This window comes from Tamandua tetradactyla, chromosome 9 (genome assembly GCF_023851605.1).
Source record: "Tamandua tetradactyla isolate mTamTet1 chromosome 9, mTamTet1.pri, whole genome shotgun sequence".
In the NCBI taxonomy this organism is placed as follows: domain Eukaryota; kingdom Metazoa; phylum Chordata; class Mammalia; order Pilosa; family Myrmecophagidae; genus Tamandua; species Tamandua tetradactyla.
The window spans coordinates 25,493,918-25,520,192 of record NC_135335.1 but is presented as its reverse complement, the minus strand read 5'-3'; the positions used below and the strand labels follow the sequence as shown (position 1 = coordinate 25,520,192).

The 26,275-nt window shown below is 34.8% G+C and overlaps 1 protein-coding gene across 1 annotated transcript; it reads right to left on the bottom strand.

The window, feature by feature from the left end:
• Positions 1 to 17,283: 17,283 nt before the first annotated feature.
• Positions 17,284 to 21,623, bottom strand: LOC143646845 (Fanconi anemia group I protein-like). The gene is made up of 2 exons (XM_077116242.1): positions 21,377 to 21,623; positions 17,284 to 21,305 (listed from the first exon to the last, which is right to left on the bottom strand). Exons 1-2 carry the CDS (start codon positions 21,538 to 21,540, stop codon positions 17,474 to 17,476), a joined length of 3,996 nt encoding a protein of 1,331 aa, XP_076972357.1. The 5' UTR covers positions 21,541 to 21,623; the 3' UTR covers positions 17,284 to 17,473.
• Between the last annotated feature and the right edge of the window lie 4,652 nt (positions 21,624 to 26,275).

The window sequence follows — 26,275 nt, the reverse complement described above, 5'->3', positions numbered from 1 at the left end:
CTACAATATAATTCTCCAGTTATTTGGGTCTAATTTGATTCCTTTCATAGGTGTATTGTACTTTTTAGCACATGGGGTTCTGCATCTATTTTATCAGATTTATGCCAAGAAAGTTTAATGGTTTCAGATTCTATTACTATTATGAATTGTATGTATTTTTTAAAATTTCTATTTCCATTTGTTTATTGCCAGAGTATTAAAATTTAACAATAGATTTTTCTCACTTTATCTTGTATTTCACAACCTTGCCAAACTCATTTACTAATGATGCTAGCTTCTCTATCTATCTGTATGAACAATGATGCTATCTGCAAATAGAGATGGTTTTATGTCCAAATATTTTTTTCTTCCCTTATTGCACTGGCAATGGGATTCATTGTGATATTGAATAGAAGTGATAAAAGCAAATACCTCTGCTTTGTTCACAATCCTTTAGGGAAAGCATCAGTCTTTCACCCATTAAGTATTATGCTAGCTGTATGTTTTTGAAGATGCTCTTTTATCAGGTTGAGGAAGTTCTGTAAATATCTATTTTGCAGAGTTTTCACCAAGAATGGATGTTGAATTTTCTCACATATTTTTCTCCACCTATTGGATTGATTCCTCTGTAGTTCACCTTTCTTTAGAATTGGTGAATTATAATGACTAATTTTAAATTGTTGAACCAGTCTTGCTATTTCTGGAATAAATCCCATTTGATCATGATTTATTATCCTTTTATATATTTCTTGGTTCATTTGCTAATATTTATAGAGGACTTCTGCTTCTATATAAATGAGGGATTAATCTCAATATTGTTTTCTCTAATATCTTTGTCTGGTTATGTTATAAGGATAATGTTGGTCTCATAATATGTGTTAGGAAGTGCTTCTTCAATTTTGTGAAAGAGGATGTATGGAATTCATTTTATTTCATCCTCAAATATGTAAAATTTTCCAATGAAGCCACCTGGGTGTATAGTTAATAGTTTTTGTATTGTTTTATTACTGCTTTTGTTTTTGCTGTTTGAAAGTTTTTAATTAGAAATACAATTTGTTTATCAGTTATAGTACTATTTAGAATATCTATTCTTCTTAAGAGAGCTTTTGGTAATCTGTGGAGTTCAAGGAATCTGTCCATTTATTAAGCATGTTAAATTTATGGATAGTAAAATGTTATAATATTCTTTTATTATTCTTTAATGCCCATAGAGACTATAATGCTGTCCTATCTTTCATTCTTGATGTTCATAATTTGTGACTTCTCTCTTCTTTTTGGTCTGACTAGATATTTATTAATCTTTATGATATTTTAAAAAAATCAGTTTATGGCTTTATTGATTTTTCTTTTTTTGTTTATAATCATAATGTATCTTATTTTTAGCTATATGAATCTATTGTATATTTGAATAATCTTAATTTAATGTATTATATAAACTTGGTTTATGGTGCAAAGCAGAAGTTGGCAAACTTTTTCTGTAAATGAACAGAGTAAATATGTTAGGTTGTGTAGGCCACCTACATTCTTTGTTTCATAGTTTACATTTTTGTAATGAATATTTTAAAATGTAAAAAAGAATTATTAGTTTGAGGGTTGTATAGTTAATGGGCATAATTTAGCCAGTGAGTTGTAGTTCACCAGCTGCTTACATAGAGTAACTGCTAATCATGGAATCCTTTTGAAACCAAGCAATCAGGATTTAAAGGATGATTTTGATTATTGAATCATTATATAGATATTCTTTTTTCTTTTTGGTATATCGAAGTAGAAGAGGGAAATTCTTGAAATCTCTAAATTGTAATCCAGCTGCTTGATCTCTGATAATGATTGTATAGCCCTTATCTTCTGTCTCTGTGATTGTAAAAACCTCATGACTAACCTTCATTTGTACCCAGTTATCCAGTTTTTCAATTTTAGAGTCTTATAATCTCTAAAGACAACCTCATGTTTATTAATGAAGGGTCTTGGGTCTGCCCAGAACTAACCCACCCCCAATCCCAAAGTTATCTAGATGAGAGAGACTGGATCTAACCAAAGTAGGCTGGAGATGCACTTTAGACTTAGACTTTGCCTTAGACTTTAACCTACAAGTCATGAATACCTCATTCCACAATTTCTTTCATGCATTCTGTGACTAAGCATGTAATCAATCTGTGCATGCTCAATAATTAGATCACCTCTAATTACATCATCTGGGGCCAACATGCTCATTATCTTCAGCCCTGCTCATTTTTTCTCTAATAAAACTATCCAAAGTACGGCAGTTCAGGGAGGCAGATTTTGGGCCTCTAGGCCGTCGCTCTTCTACTATGTGCTAGTATATAAACTCTTTCTCCCTTTGAAACTCAATGTCTCAGGAATTGGTTATTGAGCATATCAGGCATAAGAAACCATGGCCTTTGTCCAGTAGCCCTTTTAAACAGGCCACCATTAAAAATTGTACATTTTAAGTTTCTATCTGTATTTGGAAAATAATTAATCTATTTCCTAAGCTTATTTCATCATTAAAACTAACCCTAAGTAAATTTCTATTAAAATGGCATCAAGACCATAAAACCTTTACTCATGAATATTAGTAACCCAAACAATATCATGTTTTTTTCATTTAGAATTTTATGTATTATTCATCTAAAATAATTGTACACTTAGGTACTGGTGTTCTATATGTGGATATGAATGGGGAGCAAAAGAAAAAAGTATTACATATCTAAAAATTCAAAAAAATTCCATTTCCCTTCTAGCAATAACAACATAAGGTTCTAACAGAGAATCCCCCCCCCAAAAAAAAACTATAAAGACTAGATATAACACAAAAGGACAACTCTGGAATGTATTTGAGAGTGAACAGAAGCAGACAGATGCTAATAGGGAGTATAAATTCAGAAGAAACAAGAAAAGAAGGAGGGTAGTTGTAGGAATTAAGGGCCCATCCTCAAAGTTTATCATCTGAGCTAAGTGAAGTCTAGGAAGAGTAAGCAGAGGTGGTGATGGTGCCACTAGAGAAAACACTGTCTCCTGGACAAAGGGAATCACAAAATGGAAGGATGAAAAATGTGTTGAAGAAAGTGGGAGAAATCCAAAGGGAAAGAACCATATAGGGGATCTGTACATTCTTTTCTACTCATATCTCTGTCATATATCTGAGTCACACATGCACAGAATACTCAAAGAAGTTCAGCTAAAACAAAATATCTGAATCCAATCAGGGCTGCCTCTTAAAAAGCAGAATGGGCCATAAAGTCCAGCAAAAAATAACCTGTCAGCTTAAATAAATGGAATAATGCTTACTGGTGAATAATAGCAAAATACAGAATCTTCACAATTTAGCATTCATAGTGTCCATGAGCAGCTCCAAAATTACCTGTATATGAAGAAAATGGGCACATTCTCAAGAGAAAATAAAATAAAATAAAACTGGTTACAAGTAGATACTGACAGTGGAACTAGCAGACAGTGATGTTAAAGAGATTATTACACTCATCCTCATATAGTTTAACAATATGCCATCAATGAATGACAAACTAGGCAATCTCAGGAGAGAAATAATAATACCAAAGGGAAGTTGACTTCTAAGAAATCATGGAGGCTGAAGAGTGGAGACCAATGTTTTTAAAGCACTCAATGAAAAAAACCTATCAACCCAGAATTATATATCAAAATGCCTTAACAATAAAAGAGATATAAAGTTATATCCAGATAAAAGAAATTAAGATAATCTCTTGCCAACAGACTCACATTATAAGAAATATAAAAAGCAGTTCTTTAAACTGCAGGAAAATATACTAGATGGAAACTCAGATCTAGAAAAAGTGAAGAGCATCAGGAATGGTAAATATCAGAGTAAATAAAAAAGTCAAAATTTCCTGTTTTTTTCTTTTAATTTCTCTATAGATTATAAGCCTGTTTAAGCCAAAGTTTATGATATTATCACATAGGATTTATAATGAATGAAATGTAATATATATAATTATAAAACAAAGCATGGGGTTACAGATCTGTACAATGCAATGTTTCTCTATCTTATGCGAAGTAGTACAATATTACATGTAAGTGGATATTGAAAAGTTAAGAATGTATACTACAATCCCTAGGTTCAACCACTTAATAAAATAATTAATATGATTAATTATTAATCATAAAATAAATAATATGAAAAAGAACTCTAGCATAAAAGTCAATATGTGATTTAAAATAGATTCATAAATTTTACTAATTATTTAATTTTTTATTTTTCAAATTATTTAATTTTAAAAAGAGGATAGAAGTGGTGAAAATAGGATACAAGTAAGAAAACCAACAATATAAAAGGTAACTAAAATGCAAACGTATCCTATTTTGCATTGCTTTCATGTTCCACTTTCCATTCAACATCAAAACTCAATTTCACCAAGTTCTCTGCCACTTTAAAACTTCTCTTTCAGTTTCCAATAACACATTCATCATTTGCTTCTAAAGCCTCATCAAAAGTACCTTTTGCATCCATTTCCCCTCTTAAAGATAATAGGCTTTTTCTGCCAAGCACCTCACAGTTCCTCCAGCCTCTACTGATTACCCAATTCCAAAGCCATTTCCACATTTTCTAGTATTTGCAATAGCAGCGCCCCATTGTCCTGGTACCAAAAACTGTTTTGGTTTCCTGGCTGCTGGAGCAAATACCATGAAATAGTTTGGCTTAAGCAATGGGAATTTATTGGCTCATAGTTTTAAGTCTAGAAGTCCAAAATGGGGATCATCAAAGTGATGCTTCCCCCAGAAGACTATCGTGTTCTGGGGCTAGTTGTCAGTGATCCTTAATCCTTGGCTTTTCTGTTGCATGGCAATCCACATAGCAGCCTCTCCTGGCTTCTGTCTTTTTCCCCAGTTCTAGTTTTAGCTCTGGCTGCTCCCTCTGGCTTTCTCTTTCTCTGACTTTCACTATAAGGCCTTCAGTAAAGGGTCAAGACTCATTCTAATTCAACTGCACCACAACTTAACTGAAGGCATGTCATCAAAAAGTCCTTTTTATAAGAGTTCAAACCCACAATAATGGATTAAGTTAACAACATGTTTTTTCTAGGGTACATAGCTATAAGCCACCATACCTCTCTTATCCCCTTATCATCTAATATAAGATCAATTACCCTACATCATAGTATTTAAGTTACAGGATATCAAGGAAAAGAGTAAATAATATAAAAGGACTTTGTGTCTCTTCTGAGGAAAGGGAATTTTGGTTGTATACAAGTAGCTGTATCATGTTAGGTGGAAGCATGACTATGTCATTGTCTTTACTTGGAGATTAAATACAGTATAAGGAGTTATATTCAGGTGCCAAATTGACAATAAATGGATTGTGATGGTTATTTTATGTGCTAATTTGACTCACCAACACTAGTCTAGATGTCCCTATGAAGCTGTTTTGTAGATGTGATTAACATCTGCAATCAGTTGACTTTAAGTACAAAAGGTTACCCTTAGTAATGTGGGTGGGCCTCATCCAGTCAGTTGAAGATCTTAGGAGCAAAAACTAAAGTTTTAAGAGAAAAAGAAATTCTGCCTCAAAAATACATCCCAGTCTGCATCCCTGCCCTACAGATTTTGGACTTGCCAACTCCCATAATCCTGTGAGCTATTTCCTGAAAAGAAGTCTTCATATATGTATATATGCATGTATATGTATGTACATGTGTGTGTGTCTATTTCTTTTGAGAGCCCCTATTGATACAGTTATCCAAAAGAAAGTGAGAAATAATTGTCATACCCAAGCTGACAGAAACACAACAAGTAAATGATTTCATGATAGTGGAATACTGATATAATGATGGATAATTCATTGATGAATTCAATGAAAAAATTAAAAAATAGACTTGCTCTTCATATTCAATTGATTTTCAACAAGGAAGGGTGGCAAGGTAATTCAGTGTGGAAAAATAATTTTTTCAAGAAATATTGCTGGAAAACTGAATGTACCTACAGTGGAGAAAAATATTCTTTATCCTTATCTCACAGGACATGAAAAATTATCTTGGAATGGTTTGTAGGTCTAGAGGTAAGAGTTAAAGCTATTAATGTCTGTTATAAATATGGGGAGACCTTTGTGACATTTGGTTGGAAAAGATTTTTTAAAATATAAAAAAATTAATAAAATGGGCAAGATCAGATGTTGTAAATTTTGCTTTTCTATAGATACATTTTAAAAACTGAAATACAGTCTACAGGTTGAGAGAAAATAATTGGAATACATATATCTGACAAAGGATTTATTTCCAGGACATATGAAGTAACTCTTACCATTCAGCAGGCACCCCAATTTTAAAATAAGGCAAAGGATTTGAACAGACTGGACACAAAAGATATACAGTTAGCCAATAAGCACAATTTGCTCAATATTACTAGTCATCAGTGAAATACAATTTGCTCAATATCATCAGTCATTGGTGAAATTCAAACTGGAATCATGCTGAGATTACCATAACATATCTACTACAATGGCTAAAGTTAAAAAGATTGAAACTGCTAAGCACTGGTAAGGATGTGGAGCAAGTGAAATTCTCATACTTTAATGGTGACAACGTAAAATAGTATAGTCATTCTGAAAACTATGTTGTTTGTCTTATGACAAGCATGCCCACTCCTAGTTATTTACAAAAGAGAAATAAAAAATGCAATTAAAAAATATTCACAAATATTTATAATCCCTTTCCTCATAATAACCCCAATATTAAAAAACCTCAAAGTTCATCATTTGGTGAATAAGTAAGCAAATTATAATTTACCCATACTATGGAGTATTACTCAGCAATATAAATAAATATTCATACAAACATAAACACGCATAAATCACAAAAACATTATGCTGTGAAAGAAATCAAACATGATAGATTACATATTCTTTAATTCTATTTATATGAAATCATACAAGAAGTCAAATATAATTGCAGATGCAAAACCTGGTGTCTCAGGAGTTTAAATGCAAAGAGGTGCAAGGAAATTGTTCAGGTTGATGAAATTGTTCTACATGTTGACATTGGTGTAGATTACACAACTATGCACACTTTCCAAAATGCATCAAATAATATACATAAAATGAATGAATTTTATTGGGAGTAAATTAAACTCCAATAAAGCTAAAAACTAAAAATACAATTCACCTGCAATTAATGTGTTGCAAATGTTGTACTATCTCTACAAATAAGAACTATTTGAAAATTCATTTTGTTACAGTATATTTTTAAAATAGTAAAATATTTCAAAATAAAAAACCTTTCATTTGGTAAATAAAAGTCTTCTCAGACTTCCCATATCCTATATTTACACTAACATCCAAAATTAAAATGCTACTGGGGAAAACTATAAGTTAAATAATCTTCTTAACCCAATATCATATATATGACTCATTTGATGAATTAATATGAAAGCCTACATTCATATTTTTAAAAATTTTTTTTTATTAATCAAAAAAAAGAAAAGAAATTAACACAACATTTAGAAATCATTCCATTCTACACATGCACTCAGTAATTCTTAGTTTCATCACATAGATGTATGATCATCATTTCTTAGTACATTTGCATCGATTTAGGAAAGGAACTAGCAAAACAGCAGAAAAAGATATAGAATGTTAATATAGAGAAGAGAATTAAAATAATAATACTACTAATATATATATATATATATAAAGGAAAAAGAAAAAAAACAAAAACAAAAGATACAAACACACAAACAAACAAACAAAAAACCATATTTCAGGTGCAGCTTCATTCAGTGTTCCAACCTAGTTACATTACACTTAGGTATTATTGTGCTGCCCATTTTTGAGTTTTTGTATCTAGCCTTGTTGCACAGTCTGTATCCCTTCAGCTCCAATTACCCATTATCTTACCCTGTTTCTAACTCCTGCTGGTCTCTGTTACCAATGATATATTCCAAGCTGATTCTCGAATGTCGGTTCACATCAGTGGGACCATACAGTATTTGTCCTTTAGTTTTGGGCTAGACTCACTCAGCATAATGTTCTCTAGGTCCATCCATGTTATTACATGCTTCATAAGTTTAGTCTGTCTTAAAGCTGCATAATATTCCATCGTAGGTATACACCACAGTTTGTTTAGCCACTCATCTGTTGATGGACATTTTGGCTGTTTCCATCTCTTTGCAATTGTAGATAATGCTGCTATAAACACTGGTGTGCAAATGTCCATCTGTGTCTTTGCCCTTAAGTCCTTTGAGTAGATACCTAGCAGTGGTATTGCTGGGTCGTAATCCATTCTGCCATTCTATGTCTTTGATTGGGAAATTCAGTCCATTAACTTTTAGTGTTATTACTGTTTGGATAATATTTTCCTCTACCATTTTGGCTTTTGTATTATATATATCATATCTGATTTTCCTTCTTTCTACACTTTACTCCATACCTCTCTCTTCTGTCTTTTCGTATCTGACTCTAGTGCTCCCTTTAGTATTTCTTGCAGAGCTGGTCTCTTGGTCACAAATTCTCTCAGTGACTTTTTGTCTATAAATGTTTTAATTTCTCCTTCATTTTTGAAGGACAATTTTGCTGGATATAGGAGTCTTGGTTGGAAGTTTTTCTCTTTTAATATTTTAAATATTTCATCCCACTGTCTTCTAGCTTCCATGGTTTCTGCTGAGAAATCTACACATAGTCTTATTGGGTTTCTCTTGTATGTGACAGATTGTTTTTCTCTTGCTGCTTTCAAGATCCTCTCTTTCTCTTTGACCTCTGACATTCTAACTAGTAAGTGTCTTGGAGAACGCCTATTTGGGTCTATTCTCTTTGGGGTGCGCTGCACTTCTTGGATCTGTAAATTTAGGTCTTTCATAAGAGTTGGGAAATTTTCAGTGATAATTTCTTCCATTAGTTTTTCTCCTCCTTTTCCCTTCTCTTCTCCTCTGGGACACCCACAACACGTATATTTGTGCACTTCATATTGTCATTCAGTTCTCTGATCCCCTGCTCAAGTTTTTCCATTCTTTTCCCTATAGTTTCTGTTTCTTTTTGGAATTCAGATGTTCCATCCTCCAGTTCACTAATTGTAGCTTCTGTCTCTTTAGATCTACCATTGTAGGTATCCATTGTTTTTTCCATTTTTTCTTCTTTGTCCTTCACTCCCATAAGTTCTGTGATTTGTTTTTTCAGATTTTCTATTTCTTCTTTTTGTTCAGCCCATGTCTTCTTCATGTCCTCCCTCAATTTATTGATTTGGTTTTTGAAGAGTTTTTCCATTTCTGTTCGTATATTCAGCATTAGTTGTCTCAGCTCCTGTATCTCATTTGAACTATTGGTTTATTCCTTTGACTGGACCATATCTTCAATTTTCCGAGCGCCATCCATTATTTTCTGCTGGTGTCTGGGCATTTGATCAGATTTCCCTAGGTGTGGGACCCAGCTGGTTGAAAGGTTTTTCTGTGAAATCTCTGGGCTCTGTTTTTCTTTTCCTGCCCAGTAGGTGGCGCTCGTGGCACTCGTCTGTCTGTGGGGCCCACCAGTAAAAGATGCTGTGGCTCCTTTAACTCACCAATCCGAATCTCGCAGTCGGCCCGGGAAACCGCGCGTGGAGGCGGGGGTCGCTGGCCGCTGCGGCTTGAGGGAGTGCCAGTCCAAATTGCCCAGCTGGCCCGAGACGCCAAGCGTGACAGGAGGGCCCCACTATCCAACGTTCCCAGTCAGACCGGGGAGCCACGTGCGTGGAGGGGACCCCAGTCGCCAGCCGCCCTGGCTGGGAAAACGCGTGTCCCACGGGTATCTCACCGCAGTGGATTCTCCCTGCCCGTTCAGCCATTCCAGAATGGGGTACGCTGTCTTTTTGGTCTCTGTCGTGACTCCGGGAGCTGTTTCGTATTGTTTCTGTTTCTTTAGTTGCTTTTCTGGAGGAGGAACTAAGACCCGCGTGTCTTACTAAGCCGCCATCTTCTCCGGAAGTCTACATTCATATTTTATCACAAGCCTTAAAGCACCGATTTCAAATAGAGTCACATGATTTATTTTATTTCAGCCATTGCCAAGGAGGTTAAATGCAAAACTGTAGCAAACAATATAAATCAATATTCAATTTACAGTGACATATTTTTTAAAATATCCTAAAACCAAAGCCAACATAAAATGAGAGCATCTGTAAATTCTTCATAGTGCATCAAAATACATATAATAAATGTAATTCAAGATTTTATGTTTTGTGTATGTGTGAATATATATGTAGAATATATATCAGTTAGATCACTGTGTATATTCCCTTCACATCATCTTCTTTAAGACTTATTTACATGATCTAACTGGCATATTACAACACATCCATTGAAATAGTCTTTTGACATAACTGACTACTGCCCTTTTTGCTATTTTCCCACTTTTCCATGCATACTTTTAAAACAAAACTTTAACTCATTCTACCTGCTACTTTTAGTACATAATAAAGAACCCCAGTCCAAGACAGGAGTTAACCACAGTATGATAAGAGCTAAAATTAATTTAGGTCTGTATTTTACCTCTAACTGATCACTGATAAGGGTGGGGAAGCTGAACAATATCTTGGTTTACTGGTTTGAAATGTAAGATTCTTGATCAGACTCTTTTCTAAAGTCAGGAACATTCAAATTCTGTAAAAATTATTGCAGGTATGTCAGAGATAATTTTCAGTATATATATGTGTGTGTGTGTATGTGGGTGCAGGGATTGGGAGGTGAGTTGAGGAAAGAATTTAGCTATTATTAAACAGCGTCACAAAGAAGGGCAAGGTTATTTTCCCTGAAAATTTTTAGTTAGAAAAAAAGGCAGTGAAAGAAACTGATTACTCACAACTTCACAATGAATTAGAAGCAGAATTCTACTCATGTGCAATACCAAAATTTCATCATTTAGATAAGCTATAATTATATTATTGCTATATTGTTTATGCTACTTATGTGTATCTGAATTCATTGTGGCCAAAATATGCATCCTAGGACATTGTGATGGTGGCTCAGTGAAAGAGAATTCTTGCCTGCAATGCTGGAGCCCTGGGTTTGATTCCTGGTGCCTGCCCATGTATAAAAATAAATATGCACATCCTAAAGGCATAACTGATAACAAGTCAACAAAGACATGAAAGAATCTATACGTGAATGAAGTCTTATCATAAAAAATTCCTGTTAAAGTTATAAAGCAATAACTGCTATTAAATTATTACCAATCTGAATTGGAATAGTGATTGGCACCATCTGCTTCTATTGTACACATTGGATTCAAAACATGTACTACAACTTCCAAAGATAGAGGAAAATAATACTCTTATTTTATGTGATCATAAAGATCACATAATATTAAAATATATTGCTTGATGGTATTTGGTCTATTTATCTCCTTTTCCCATTAATTTTTCTGCTTAATGCACCCTGGCCTGCTAAAAACTATGGAGCTGAAAAGCTTTTACAAAACTTAGAAATAAACTATAAATTGTATGTGACATCACATACTTTTCACAAATATTTTCAGCGACCTGAAATAACAATATGATTTCATGATTTTTCTTTCATTGCAAAGCCAAGTTCCTTCAATGGGGGTTTTAAAATTCAACATTTTTTTTTTTACCATAATGAAACCTCAATTCTATGATGCCACTGTTTATTATGTAATATAAAAATAAGGATCTAATCATAAAAGGGCAAAAATATCAGGGCAACAATGGAACACCTACTAAATCATCTTCATGAGGTTCTTATTTCTTGAAACACCTCATCCAATGCATTTTGTTACACTAATCTAAGATTAATGGAGAGAAGAGAGTAGTGTATTAATTTTCAAAGTATCCAAAATTAGATACGTAGAGAAATACTATTTCTTAGAAATTTTATTTTACTGTTAACTTAACAAGTATTAATGTATTTTGTAGTGCAAATGGTTTTCCTATTCATTTAATAGGTATTAATATGCATACAGTACTTGAGTCTTGAACGTGCTTCACCTTTTTATTGAGTAACACTGGTTACTACACAGGTTACTTTGATCTTTTAGACATAAGCCTGATTTCTAGAGATTGGACTGAATGATGAAGTTGGTTTAGTGGATTTCACTTTACAAAAGGAGGTTCTCTTTTGGACACTTAAACCACAGAGGAAACATCTGGTTATGAATAAAAAACCAGTTTCTACAAAATGATATTATAGCATAAATTGCATATAGGCTTCTATATTAGCCATTTCTCTTGCTATTATAACCCTTTCATCTGCAAATCAAAACTTGAGGCTCTTCAAGTAACCTCATAAATATACTACTAAAATAATGAAAAATAAGCAGCATTGAAAATACAAAATTTTATCTTGTCATTTTAAAGGTTCTATTTCATTTTTATAATTCATAACAAATCTGTCTGAAAAAATCTTTTAACTTCAAGAAAATGTATTTATTTAATGTTATCTTAATGTTCTTTGTATTTCATCTGGTATAATCTTGATGTAAAAATAATTCTTGTTTTCTGTGCAAATGGATCATTAACTAAAACTTTTAAGCCTATTTAGAACATTGAGATCATCTCCAGTAATTACTGCAGTTCATTCACAAAGCATGTATAAGTTAAAATGCTAGATTCTTTGCTAGTTGCTAAGAATATATGGTGAAAACCACAATCCAAGACTTCGAATATCTTGAAGTCAGGTAGAGAAAAAAGATAGGTAAAGTAATATCACAGTATGCTGATTAATTAGTGTTAGCAAACTAAAGAATTTAAGGACTAGAGTCAGAATGCATTGATTTCCATTTTAGCTCCACTGCTTCCTCCCTGGGTACCATCTAATTCTGTATTTCATCATCTCTAAAATGGAGCTAATGACTATATTATGGAGTTATTCTGAGGATAAAGTAAATTAATTATAAAAAGAACTTAACACAGTACGTGGCCAATAGTAAGCACTAATTTTGTGATACTGTGGTAGAAGTATGTTGGAGAGACAACAGGAGTACAATTGAGAGCAACCAAACTGACAAGATTCTGAACTGCCAACAAAGGAGTCATTTAGATAGGAGTTACCCAAAAGAGGAAAGTGTTAGGGCAGGAGATAATAGCTGTGTTAAGTTACAGAGGTTTTATAACGTGGTCAAATATTGGAGTGCTGGTACTGTCATCTGATCACACTGCCATGTCCATGCAGCTAGTAGAGAAAAAGCAAGGAGATCACTGTACGCTATGTGAAGGAAGTTGGCCTCCAAACTAAGAATGATGGAGAAACCCTCAGGAAATTTAAACAAAGGAATGAAAGATTGTAAGGAGTGGCACTATGGAAACCTCTTTCAGTTTTGAAAAAAAACATTTTGCTAACTGATTGAAGTGTGACCAGAAGGGTTATGAGATTAAAAGCAGGAAGATCAGTTAAGAAGTTTTTTGCATTACATTGAGAGAGAAGGTATGAGTGCCTTCACTAAGGCATAAATAGAAAGGGGTTGTCAAAAATCAAGGACTGACCTCCAAAAAATAATAAGAATTCAACATTTTCTTTATTTTTAGCATTTATTTGATTTAAAAATAATTAAACCCATTATGTTTTTAAACACTATTCAAAGATTTATAATCAGAGTAATTTGTGTAATATTTACTTAGAATTGGAAGGTATATTAAATTCTCATGTTTTTACCCAGAAATGTTTTACTTTACCTTTTTAAAATACCCACTTTTTATTTAATCATTTTCTTTGAAATAATATTTAATCAGGAATGATGTAAATTATTATATCAATAAACAGATATATGTTCACAATCTGTAGGAAGTTTATACCTACTTGAATATATTGTAACAGTCCATTTTAACCAGTAATAGCTAAATTAAGTGCTGGTTTGCTCTTATTCATAAGGAAACATGAATAATTAGATCTTAATATCTGAAATTGCATGTCTGAAACATAGCTCAAAATGTTTTTGAGATATGACTAGTTAGTTAAATGATATTGTGTAACTATGCCTTATGTCTACATTTTTGTAAGCCTATAACCCAAACAATGACTTGAAAGAGTCTCTCTTTTACCTTCAGTATATTAGATGAACTGATCAATTTTAGCACATCCCTTTTTATTATATTCTATTTTTGCTAATCTCAAATATAATATCAGAGTTTATTATTTATGGCAAGTTGACATTTTTCAAAAACACACCAATTTGCCCTTCATAAAATAAGAACCTTTTTTCTCAGTTACAAATTTTGACTTTTTTTTGAAAATATCAAGCTATTGAATGACTTTTCTACACAAATGCATTTAATACCACCTTTTTCATCAAACCATAAAATTAAAAATGCTCATTATTATTAAGTCATGAAATATATACTGTATCTCAAAGTTTTAGATTTTGGACATGCATTCAATATGAATTTGCACATAACCTGAATGTGAAAAAAATATATCTTTATCACTGTTACTATAGTTTCAGCTAACCTAGTTTTTTAGCATGTTGCATTCCCAGTGTTTTGAGGGTCTCTTAAAAAAATGGTTAAAGTACAGTGCCTGGGGGGTTCAGTGGTAGCTCACCTGTCATGCAGGAGACCCAGGTTTGATTCATGGCCCATGAAACATCCCCTGCTGCCCCCCAAAAAAGGGAGAAAAATGAAGCTATTATGACCATTTGCCACTAATTGGTTTCTTAATTTTAATTACAGTTATTTGAATAGTCATTGGACAATGTGAACAAAATCATTGCAGAAAAGGGAATTTCAAAGCTGCATTTATACTAGGTAAAGTTTTGAAACTAATTTAAATGAAACTTTTGTAAATACATCAGATTTTTCATGAGAATCACCACAGAACCAAAATGGAAAATACTGATTATCTGTAAAGGGTCGTGTTCTAGTCAGGGCATCAGCCTTTGAAAATCTTTTTAATTAAGCAATTATAAATTTAGGGGTCAGAAATCTTCCAGACCCCAATTTCTCACTCTGAGAGAAATGACAAATTAGAGTGCTTTGGGGGTTATTGATTTTTCTCATTATTTTTTAATTGTAATTGTCTAGATAAATACTCTTTTGAAGAAATCTCATATGTTTTTAATAGGTTAACAATATTTCAGGTAATGCTACCCTAATTTAGATTAGAAGACTAAATCTGATCTAATTCAATTTCTGAAACAAAATCCCTAAAACCAATATAGTTAAAAGTGCTCATTGCTGAAATGAAGGAGCTGAGGTAAAAATACAAATAATCACTTCTTATCTCTTCATTTCAGAATATTTTATTCATATTCTAATTAAAATTTATGTCAGCTCTTTAATGAAAGTCTAAATAAAAACTATTTGTACTTAAAATGAATATTTTTCAAGACTTCTGAACTTTATAATAAATATAATTTTCATAAAGAAGGAAAAATAATCAATTTTTGTTATCAATATTTCATAATCAATAGTTTAGATGATGATATGTTTATTATTCATATAAATTATTGATTTAGGTAAGAAACTCAAACATAACATTTTAAATGTTTCTCAGAATAGCATCTGTACTGTCTTCCTTTCATGGCTCTTAAAACTGATACACAAATCTTAAAAATGTTCTCATGCTAAATTTTGCTATTGAATTTATTCATTTACTCAACAAATTTTAATTCAGTGCTTACTATGTATTATGTGCAAATACTGCCTTAGGTGCTGGATGAGCTATAAACATGAACAGGGCCATTATTCTCAAGAAGTTTACATTTTAGTGGGGAAAAACATTTTAAATAATGAACAACCAGTAAATAAAATAATTTCAAATTGAGGTACAAATGTAACAAGATTACACAACAGAGAGGTAAGGGAGAGCTACTTTAGATAAGTGCCTTCAAAAGTGTGACATTTGGGTGGGCCATGGTCGCTCAGCAGGCAAGAATGCTTGCCTGCCATGCCAGAGTACCCGGGTTCGATTCCTGGTGCCTGCCCATGTAAAAATAAAAGTGTGATATTTGAAGTGAGATCTGGATGATAAGATCCAGCCATGTGAAGACCAATTGCCCAATATCATTTAGAATGATTTTCTCTCAGTCTATGCTTCTTTCTTTGGAATTTCGATGGAAAATGCCTGGAGCTGTTGGATTCCATTTTAGTTAGAGAAATACTAACAGCCAGATACATATGAACATAATGCTTTCATTCATTTCTTCCTGCTGCTCCTAGTTTTTGGTTTGTTTATTTTTTTATTTTTCCTGTCTGACCTAGCACTTACATGTATTTGTAAGAACTAAGTAGTGATCTCCTGTACCACTCATCTTAATGGATGATGTGATATTTTCACTGTTTTTTTTTTCCATAGCAGTTTCAATTTCCAACATTTGATATAATTTATTATTACCATTTGCTTATTTGCCCCTCCACCACTAAGTCTTGCATCTGTTTTTTTTCACTGATGGACTCCAAGAAGTTGACACAGTGCCCAGAATGTAATAAATACTTGGTGAAGTATTTGATGGATTAATAAATTGGAATGTCACAGAAGGACTCTTGAGAGACAATCTGCTTGAAATAGTTCCAGCTCAGATTTGGTTACAAATTCTACCAAAGCATCCTTGGGATCTCCCTTCCATTTCCAGATTTAATCCACCCTTATTCTTAAATTATTTGTCTGACAATGGACTGTTTGACACAGTTTTTCCATGGGCTACTTTCTTTGGAGTTTTCTATGGTAAGTCTCAGATGGGAAAATTTTTGAAAGATCTGCATAACACATTATAGTGCTGACTCTCCTGTGGACAACCAATACTGAATGGTGGTCAAACAGAGGCCCTAGAATTGGTAAACTAAAAGCTAGAAGATGGTAAGCTAAGTACAGAGATTGCTTCTGTTGAGTTTACATTTATTTTTCATCACCATTTTGTTAATAGTTTTGTTACTCAGGAGTGCCCATTAGCTCAGTTTTTAAGCCTGTTTGTATTTCTTTTTTTTTTTTGTTTGTTTGTTTGAAAAGAATTTATTTTATCAAGTGTGTGCTTTGATGAAAAGAAAGTGCATTTTAAATGCCAAACAAGTAAATAAGACAAGCTTATTTTTTATATAAAATGTATCTAAAAACTTAGACAAAAGGTAAAGGGACCCTCCTAAATGTAACAATTCCTGGCAGTTATTCTCAACCCTTTCATCCTTTTTGGCTTGTACATTCATTAAGCGCCCTTTCTCACTTCTGAGTTAACTCTCTTAAGGAGTGCATCCTAACCAACCTGCACTATCTTTCAGGTGAAGCGCTGGATATTTACCAGATAATTGAACTCACCAAAGGCTCCTTGGAAAAACGAAGTCAGCCTGGACCATAGTTCTGCTTGGAGGCTCTGTATTTGCTCCTGTGGAGCTTCATCGGGGCGGTGCAGGCTCCCAAACTCAGGCTTTCAGCAAAAGGGTTTGCTATAAGGTCAGCCTCTTTTCTGTAGCAGGACCTGCCAAGAATGATTCTTTCTAATTCATGGTGTAGTTGAGTTCAGTGGTTTCAGAACCAAGATGCCAACATTGGTGCAGGCTGTAGGACAAGGGGGCACTCTTTGCTTGTTAGCAAAAAGAAAGCAGAAGCCCCAAAGTTCACATTAACTCAGGCATTTTGTTTCTTTTTTCCTTTTCTTCTTGGCTGGTTCTTTGTTCTGTCCCCCGTGCTCTGCTGCAATGCCCTCTTCATTTTCATCCTCCTCATCCTCTTGAAGAACCATGTCCAGGATGTTTCCTTTGATCTTGAAGTCCCGTGAGGTGCTGAGCTTCATGTGCTGCATCAGGTTCACCTTGGACTTCTTAGAAAGGTGGATAAGAAATTTTTCATACTGTTCAATAGCGAAAATGAGGTTAGGGATTGGCTTGGTTTCCCGAAGAACTCTGGCCATGACTGTGGCGTCGGTAGCAGGTTTCTCCTTTTTCTTCTCCCCTGCAGATTTCAGGCTCTTACTCTTCTTATTCTGTACATAAGAAATGAAAGAATAACATAGGGGTGTCAGATGAGAACCAGACAGCTTCACCAGCTTCTCCATATTTTTTGGAATTCCTTCAGTGCTCCGACACACATGGAGATAATATTTGACAAGTGCTGTAAGAATGGTGTACATTTTGCACAGGTCCTTTAGCAAGGTGTCCACACAACTCCCTGATGGCAAGGCTGTTTGTACCAGCTCATGGAAAAATGTAAGCAGAGTTCCCAGTTGCATAATGAGGGCTTTCTCAGTGGGATAATTTGGTGGGGTTGCCTGAGAAGAGGCCTGTTCTGTTATGATTTCTTGGCTCACTTGTCCCTTAAGCTTGGTGATTAGCCAGTCTACTTCTTCTAAGACCCTCTCAGCCTGACTCAGAACAAGCAAACAGACAGTGGGGGCCGCTGTTCTCAAAGTCACCATAGCAAAGTGGTTTGTTTTCTCCACCTCCACATCCTGGTCTATATCTCCAAGCTGCCCATGGATATCCTGGGACAAGTCACGTAGCAGGGTGACAGGACTCTTATACAAAACATGCAGGCTGAAGAGCAAGTTCAACAAGCCTTTGCAAAATGAAGCATCCTCCCGGCTGTTTTCCTTGCAAATCTTAGATGTCCACGATAACATCTGCACAAACTGAGGAGAGGAGGGCTCCAGTAGCCTGGACAAGTTGGAGAGAACAGTCACTAGAAGGAGAGCTTCTTTGCTGTTGAAGTCTTCCTCTTGGTTGCTAAGTAAATTCAACAAGGACCTCTGAAACTGCCGGATCTGGAATGCTGCTCTTTGAGTTATACCAACTTCTGGCTCTTCTCCCTCCTTATCTGTGACATCCAGAGCCCTGAGAAACTGCTGAATCTTGGGCTGATAGAAGAGTTGCACAGCACTGAATATCTTCTGCAAACCCTCTAAGCACAACAGTGAGATGCTTTTTCCTTTCTCTTTCTTTCCCGACTCTTCCACTGATGTAGGAATTGAAGTATATCTCCATAGTAAGACCCGAGTTATATCACAGAGGTTCTGAAAAACCTTGTCTGGGTTCTGGCCATCAGGGCCATTTACATGTCCTGTTTCTTGTAGCTGCTGTGCCTTCTGCAGAGCCACACTTACTGCATAGCGCATAAACTCGTTGCTGGACCTCAAAACAGACAGGCTCTCTTCATGGCTTTGGGTACTATCCCTGAAAAGAACGGTGAGAAGTTCAGACACAAATTTCAGGGACAAAAAACTATCAGTTGTTTTGTTGGCCATTTTAGTTTTGCTCCTACCACGTTTTTCCTTAAGGATGCCAGACAGTTTCTTGTAACACATAAACAAGCTTAGAACCTCCTCAAATTTATTCTTACTGAAATTACTTACGGAGAAATTATATTCAATTAGAACCTCACAAACTCCCATCACAAGATTAGCACAGATATTATTTTTGATGCCAATACCAGTGGTCTGAGAAAAATCTGCTGATTTATCCAGTTCAAAGTCTTCTAGCTCACTCTTAATCATCCTATTAGTAATAGACTCCAACATATCATCTAGGCATTGGTAAAATCCCTCCTCTTCCTCCTCTTCTTCCTGCTGTAGGGGCACCACTTTAGTCTTATACCAGGCTAAACAGTGATGAATACAACATAGCAGATGAACCAGTGGTTCTTGTAGAAAATTCTGGTCTTCATGGGTCAGAACACAAGCTTCTAGTTTCAGAGGAGGCAGCAGATCACGTTTTGGCTCATAGAATTGTTTCAACTGTGAGAGCAGAGTCTGCATGATTGAATTAGCCAGCTGAGAGTTCCTTCGAAGGACATCATAGAACCCCTCATAAAGCATGAGTCGAACATCAGCCTGCTGTCCTAAGCATCGTCTCAAACTATCCATGATCTCAAGGCAAAACGTTTCATTGGCGACAGAATTGTAACGGCTATGAACATCCACTTGGACCTGGCTGACACCAATAGACTGACTGCACTGGGAGGATGACAAGCTGCCTAAAACTTTAAAGTTCTTCAGGAGGAGCAAAAACCCAGCAACTGCAGATTTCCGGGCATCAAGCTGGCTGGCAAACATAGCTTTCCGAAGGACAAGTATCAGGGAGTCTCTCATTGACACGCTGACTTTGAGAAGGGGCTGCACTGCCTTAAGCAACCCTTGGACAGTTTGAAGGGGCAGAAAGGACAAATAGTCAAAGGTCTCTGTGACTTTAGATGAACAACTCTGAAGAACTAAGGGTGCATACATGATGATATTTGAAAGCAGTTCTAAGAAATGATTGATGGGAGTGGATGCCTTGGTAACAACCCTGTTGAGGACTTGCTCCATAATTTCTTGTCTGATTATTTCATGGATCTTAAAGGTTTCCAAAAGGATATTAGCTCCCAGCTTACATGCTTGCTGGGATGGCATTCTAGAAACATCTGAACTGGTTTTAATAGGTTTTCCTTCAAGAATCTTCTTTGGGCCATATGAATCCATTAAAATGAAACCAAGTTCTACTAGGCCCTGAGTAACATGATCCCAGCTATGAAAACTATTCTTTACCACTTCTAAGATCATGGTTGAAACACAAGATTTCTGAGGGACTAGATTCTGAAGAAATTTTGAACCTTGGAGGAGCTGAAGATCTTTAAAGCTTTTCACAACCAACGACTTTAAGAAGTCAAACACCTGTTCCCCAAATCTTTGTATTCGTGTTAGAGAGAGCAGGAGGGCAATGCTGAAGGGACGTAAGTTCTTACTGGGATCTCCTTGCTGTCCTGCCTTTAAAAGTTTCAGGAGTTCTCTGCCTAGGTCCCAGTCCAATTTGATGGCAAAAACAATGTGTAGAATAATGGTGCCTTCCACATGACGAAGCTCACTGGATGACACGGTAACAAGATCCAACAGCTCATCATCACTCTGTTCCTCATTGTGCTGCTTATCAAGCTTGTTAAAAAAGGCTATGATTCCTTCCAAAACCTTTTTTCTGCTTCCCTTTGAGGAGAGAACCAGAAGCTGATAGACTAAAGGTGGTATTTCTTGAAGATTCATCTTGGAGAGCATCCTCAACACTTTTTCCATCACAAATTCTACCTCTTCTGCAGCCAGAGGGACATCCTTGAATATGGAGGTAAGCTGAATTATATATTGCTGATCCCATCTGCCAGAACAAAGGGCATTAACCAACTGCTTCTTATATTCTTCCCCACTGAGTTCATCTTTTCCATAAGCCAGATTTTCCTTTTTGGTAGCAAGAGCAGTGAGAATGATGGGTAATAACTCCAAAGATTTTCCATTCACTAGGCTGCCCCCTCTGACAGCATCAACAAACTTATTGGCTAATTCAACCAGTAATGGTCCTGGAAAATTATGAGCCTCAAGCATTAGTAATCCTATAATCTCAGATGCTACGTCTTTCTGCAAATCTCCTGATTCCACCAATTGGATACAACAAGTGTATATCTTAAGTCTTCTAAGGGATCCAGCTTCCTCGGAGCAGAGGGAGCCTGAAATCTCTGAATTGTAATTCAGCTGCTTTGCTCTCTGGTAATGTTTGTATAGCCCTTATCTTCTGTCCCTTTGAAGATACCTCTCAATAGTGCTCCAGCAGCTTTTCCTTTCACTGCTTGATTCTGAAGGACATTAGCCAGATCATCATCTTTCAGAGTTTGAAGAAATTCCTGCAGTTTGTCTGTTGTTTTATCTGCTGCTAGAGATAAAATTTTCTGGTCCATTGTTGCTCATATCAGCGAACGCCCAGGCAGTGCGCAAAGCCCCTCAGGCCAGTCACCTCAGTCCCACCGTCGCCGCCAACGTCCAAACATAGATGTTAGATGTTTTCATCTATAAATTTTTGACTATAAGTTGTAGAGCATTCCCTTTACTGCTTGATTTATTTAAATATTCTTTGGGAAAATGTAGGAAATTGTAGCTGTATGTGTGTATGTGTTGTCTACTTGCCTCAAACCATGATATTTTTTCCAAGGTACTTAGCCCGCGCACCTGAACTTCCGTCGCGGGTCCTGTTTGTATTTCTGACAGTGACCTCTCCCATCAATTTTATCCCAGAATTATACTCCTTATTGTGAAATGTAGGAGAGTATTATCTGTAACAAAATTTGGTCAAGGTATTTAATCAATACTTTACTTCATATTCAAACACAATAATATAACTTATTTATGAAGATCCACAGCTGTAACTTTGGGCAAATTAGAAAAAAGTATTAATTTAGGTAGGTCTTTGCATCTCATTATCCCCTGGTAGTGGTATTCTAGCTTATTCTCTAAATACAAACTGGACTCAAATTAGCATTCATATCTCTATGAAATCTTTAATTTGTTTTTGTTTTTTATATTGATAGGTAAAGATACAGTATATAATTGATTAACATTTTAGATGTTTTCATCTATAAATTTTTGACTATAAGTTGTAGAGCATTCCCTTTACTGCTTGATTTATTTAAATATTCTTTGGGAAAATGTAGGAAATTGTAGCTGTATGTGTGTATGTGTTGTCTACTTGCCTCAAACCATGATATTTTTTCCAAGGTACTTAGTTATATAAACCCTGAAAGGTCAGGTAAACCATAACAAAATTTGACAGTATCAGCTTCAATCATGTGCTTTGTCAGTGTACATTTATTTTACATTATTGATTATTCCCACATCTATCACATTGAATGAATGCAAAATCCTTTATAAGTTAATAAATGACAAATATTAAAGTGATAATAATGAGTGAAATTGGGAATACAAAAAGAAATTAGTGGCAAGATCCATATTTGAATATTTATATTTTAATGATGAAAAAATATTGTAACAAATGTTTGTTCTTTTATTTTCTGTTTTGAGAACTACTAATCATTAAAGGGAACCTCAAGCTCCATGATAAAGGGAAATGCTTCCCTGGTCACTTATATTTGGTGGAGTTTTCAACTGGTCCCTATCATCAGTGGAATAAGACTTGCTTGAGTTTATCAGAAGGATTTCTGTTCTCTCCAAGAGATGAATGATGCTAGCTGGGCTGCTTACTGTTGCTAAGTCAGAGGTTGAGAAATGCTGGGTCTGGCTGCCCTTATTTTTCTGGGTTGAGAGATGCAAGAAGCCTAGCCACTGTGCTATCCCTCCACTCCTGAAGTGTTAAATTAACTCTCTTTCATCTTAATGTTTTTCAAAGTTCTCCTTGGCTTATCTTTTGTGCTAGTTCAAGAGATTATTACTGTGTTTAGTGGGGAGTAGCAGAGGAAAGTGGGTCTACTCCTGACAAGAAATCCCAACTGTCTCACTTTAAATTGATATATTGCAAAGCTAACTTCTCTTTGCATTCAGCAAAACTGAATTTCAAATGGTTTTAGTGAATTTTGAGTGGAAAATATTTAATTTGGGGATGGGTCAGAATTTAAGAATATTTATTGACTGTATCTATAATTTGGCAACTCAAGGTTTTCTTCATCCTCTTTGCTCACTATCTTCAATACACAAATTCATTCAATCTGATAATTTTACAGATACTATTAATAACTTATAGTTATAAAATTGCAATGGCTACATTTTTAAAGAATTATTTTCTTTTCTCTTTTCACAAGTATTTCTATGGGACTGCCATTAGGAACTGAGATCCTCTACTGAACTAAAAATAATTTAACTTACAAAAATGGATTGTACACAAATTTTTATGAATAAATGTATTACACAAAGCAAAGCCCTCTTATAACACACAACAATTCATTTTAAGGATTTGTTAAAAATCATCTCTAATTTTTTCTTCCAAATTTAAGTTAGAACTTAGGAATGCAAATTTTCATGACCACCATTTAAAAGTTTTATAAATAAAGCTCAGTCCTTGCCAAGTGGAATTAGTAAATACATGTACTGCTCTACTAACAATTAATTTTAAATTTCAAAGCCAAACTTCCAGGATGGCAGAATGAGGGGCCCTGCATGCCATTCCCCAGCAAAACAAGCAAAACTGGTGAAAATTTTAAACAACTATTTAAAATTTCTGAAATTATCCTAATGGTACACATCAAAGAAAAAAGCATTTATTTAATAAATCTCCTAAAACCCAATAAGAACACTGAGAGTCTGTGGCACTTGAACCATAACTGGGCCTTCCTTCACCTGAGCACAGCTTCCTCCACTCTGAGCAAGTATGGCCAAGATTACAAGGTTCTTTTTCTTCTCACCTCCTAGTCAAGAGAAAACAGTATCTCATTCAGAGGGACAAGTTGCCAGGATTTCTCATAACCTTCATTTCTGAATTGAATAGGTTAAATTCATCAGGAAAATAGCTGTCTGGCTCTGTTCCTCTACCCTGCCCACATTCATGGGGAAACAGCTCTAACCTAGTTGTGGTAGCCTGAGAATACTGGGACCCAACAGCCTTCACCCTAACTTGTTCCTAGGAGAGACTCCATGAGGTGACTCTTTCTGTCCAGCACCCAGAGTACTCAAAGATTTCCATGAGAAGGCAGTCCATAAGAAAAGGTAAGTCCCAAGCTATCCCCAAAGGGACTGGATTTATTTGAAACTGAGTGTAGAAAAACTCAAGCCTAACAGCACTCTTGAAAACAATGGAGATTGGGTGGTGAGCATATAAGAGGAGACTGGCAGATCTTCCTAATTTAAGAACATGTTAAACCACAGATGAGTTAGTTCATTTGGAGAACCCAGCTAAAATAGGTCCTCCTAGAGTAAGGAAAAGTCATTAGAGAGTGGCCTCAAACAATCTCCATGCTTGAATTTAATTGGATCAGGCTGTGGAACAATTTATTCCTTGGGACACTGCCTATAACAATAACCAGTAGGAAGTTAGTGAAGCCTAACAACTGGGTGTTTTATTAGATGAATTAGACAGGTATAAGAGAAATTTGAGGGGAAAGAAGTCAAGGAAAGTCCTACTTAAACCATTGTCATCAAAGGATGACTGTTTATACATCCCAGTGTTTGCTCTCTGAAAAGGACACTACAGACTTCAAACTGCAGGAAAACAGACTTCACTAAAACAGTATAGCCAAGACACTAAGCAAATAAATAAACAACAAAATAAACAACAACAAAACAAACCCAAAATTACAGGAGAGAGATCAGAATAGGGAAAAATGAACAGAAACAGAGAAATGTAGGATATCATCAAGTGCATCAAAGTAGGAAGTTTTGGGAGTAACAGAATGAGAGACAGGAGATAATGGAGTAGAAAAAAATATTCAAAGACATAGTTGTTGAAAATGCCCTAAATTTATTGAAAGACATTAATCTACATTTCCAGGAAACCCAACATACTATAAGTAGGATAACTGCAAAAAAAAAAAAATACACCAACAAACACATGATAGCAAAAATGCTGAAAACCAAATAAGAGAAAGCAGTAATTAAAAAATGACACTTCACTTACAAGGAAACTGTTAATAAGATTAACAGCTGATATCTCAGTAGAAAAAATGGACGTCAAAAGCCAATAAGATAACACTTTCAAATGCTCAAACAGAAAGACTGTTAACCATTAATTAATATCCAGCAAAACTATCTTTCTAAAAGGAAGTAAAAATAAAGATATTTCCAAGTGAACAAAAAAATGAAAAAAGTTGAAGCTCGTAGGCCCACCTTACAAGAACTATGAAAGGAAATTTTTCAGACTGAAAGTAAATGATGCCTAATGGTATTTAAAATCCACATAAGTTAAAAAAACAATTAACACTTGTAAAAGTGTGATTATTAATGACAATATAAAATTCATTTTTCTTCAACCTTTCTGCTCTTTCCTAATTTAAAAGTGATTATATAAGATTGTGTTTGTTTGTGTGTGTGTGTATTCTTGAGCCTATAACATATGGATGTAAATTTCTAGATAATAACAGAGGAGGCAGGTAGGATTGAACTTATGTTGGTGTAAGGGGATGATATCAGATGGCAACTTGAAACCAAAGAAACAAATGAGAGGAGCAAGATATGATAAATATGAAAATTAATATTAAAAAGTTTACACACATATATATAAACTCTGTCCTTTCTCAATTTCTTAGACATGAAATTGCATAAAATAAGAATTTCAATAATTTATTTGGGGATAGGTAACATATGGATATAATATGTATAACAATAATAGCATGAAAAGGGGCAAGATGGAAAGGAATTATAGGAGTTTAAATTTCTATACCTCACTGTAATTAACAGTATAAACCTGAAGTATATTCTGGTAACTTAAGATATAGTAAGCTCTAGAGTAACCACTAAGAAGGCAACTCAAAAATTATATTGAAAGAAACATTAAAGGAATTGAAATATACTAAAAAAATGTTCACTTTATTGAAAAAAAAAGCAAAAAGAGGAACAGATGAACTAAAGGACATGAGACACAGAAAACCAAAAATAAAATAGCAGACATAAATCCATCTATAACAATAATAATATTAAATGTGAATGAATTAAACAATCCAATTAAGAGGCAGAGATTGTAAGACTGAATAAAAA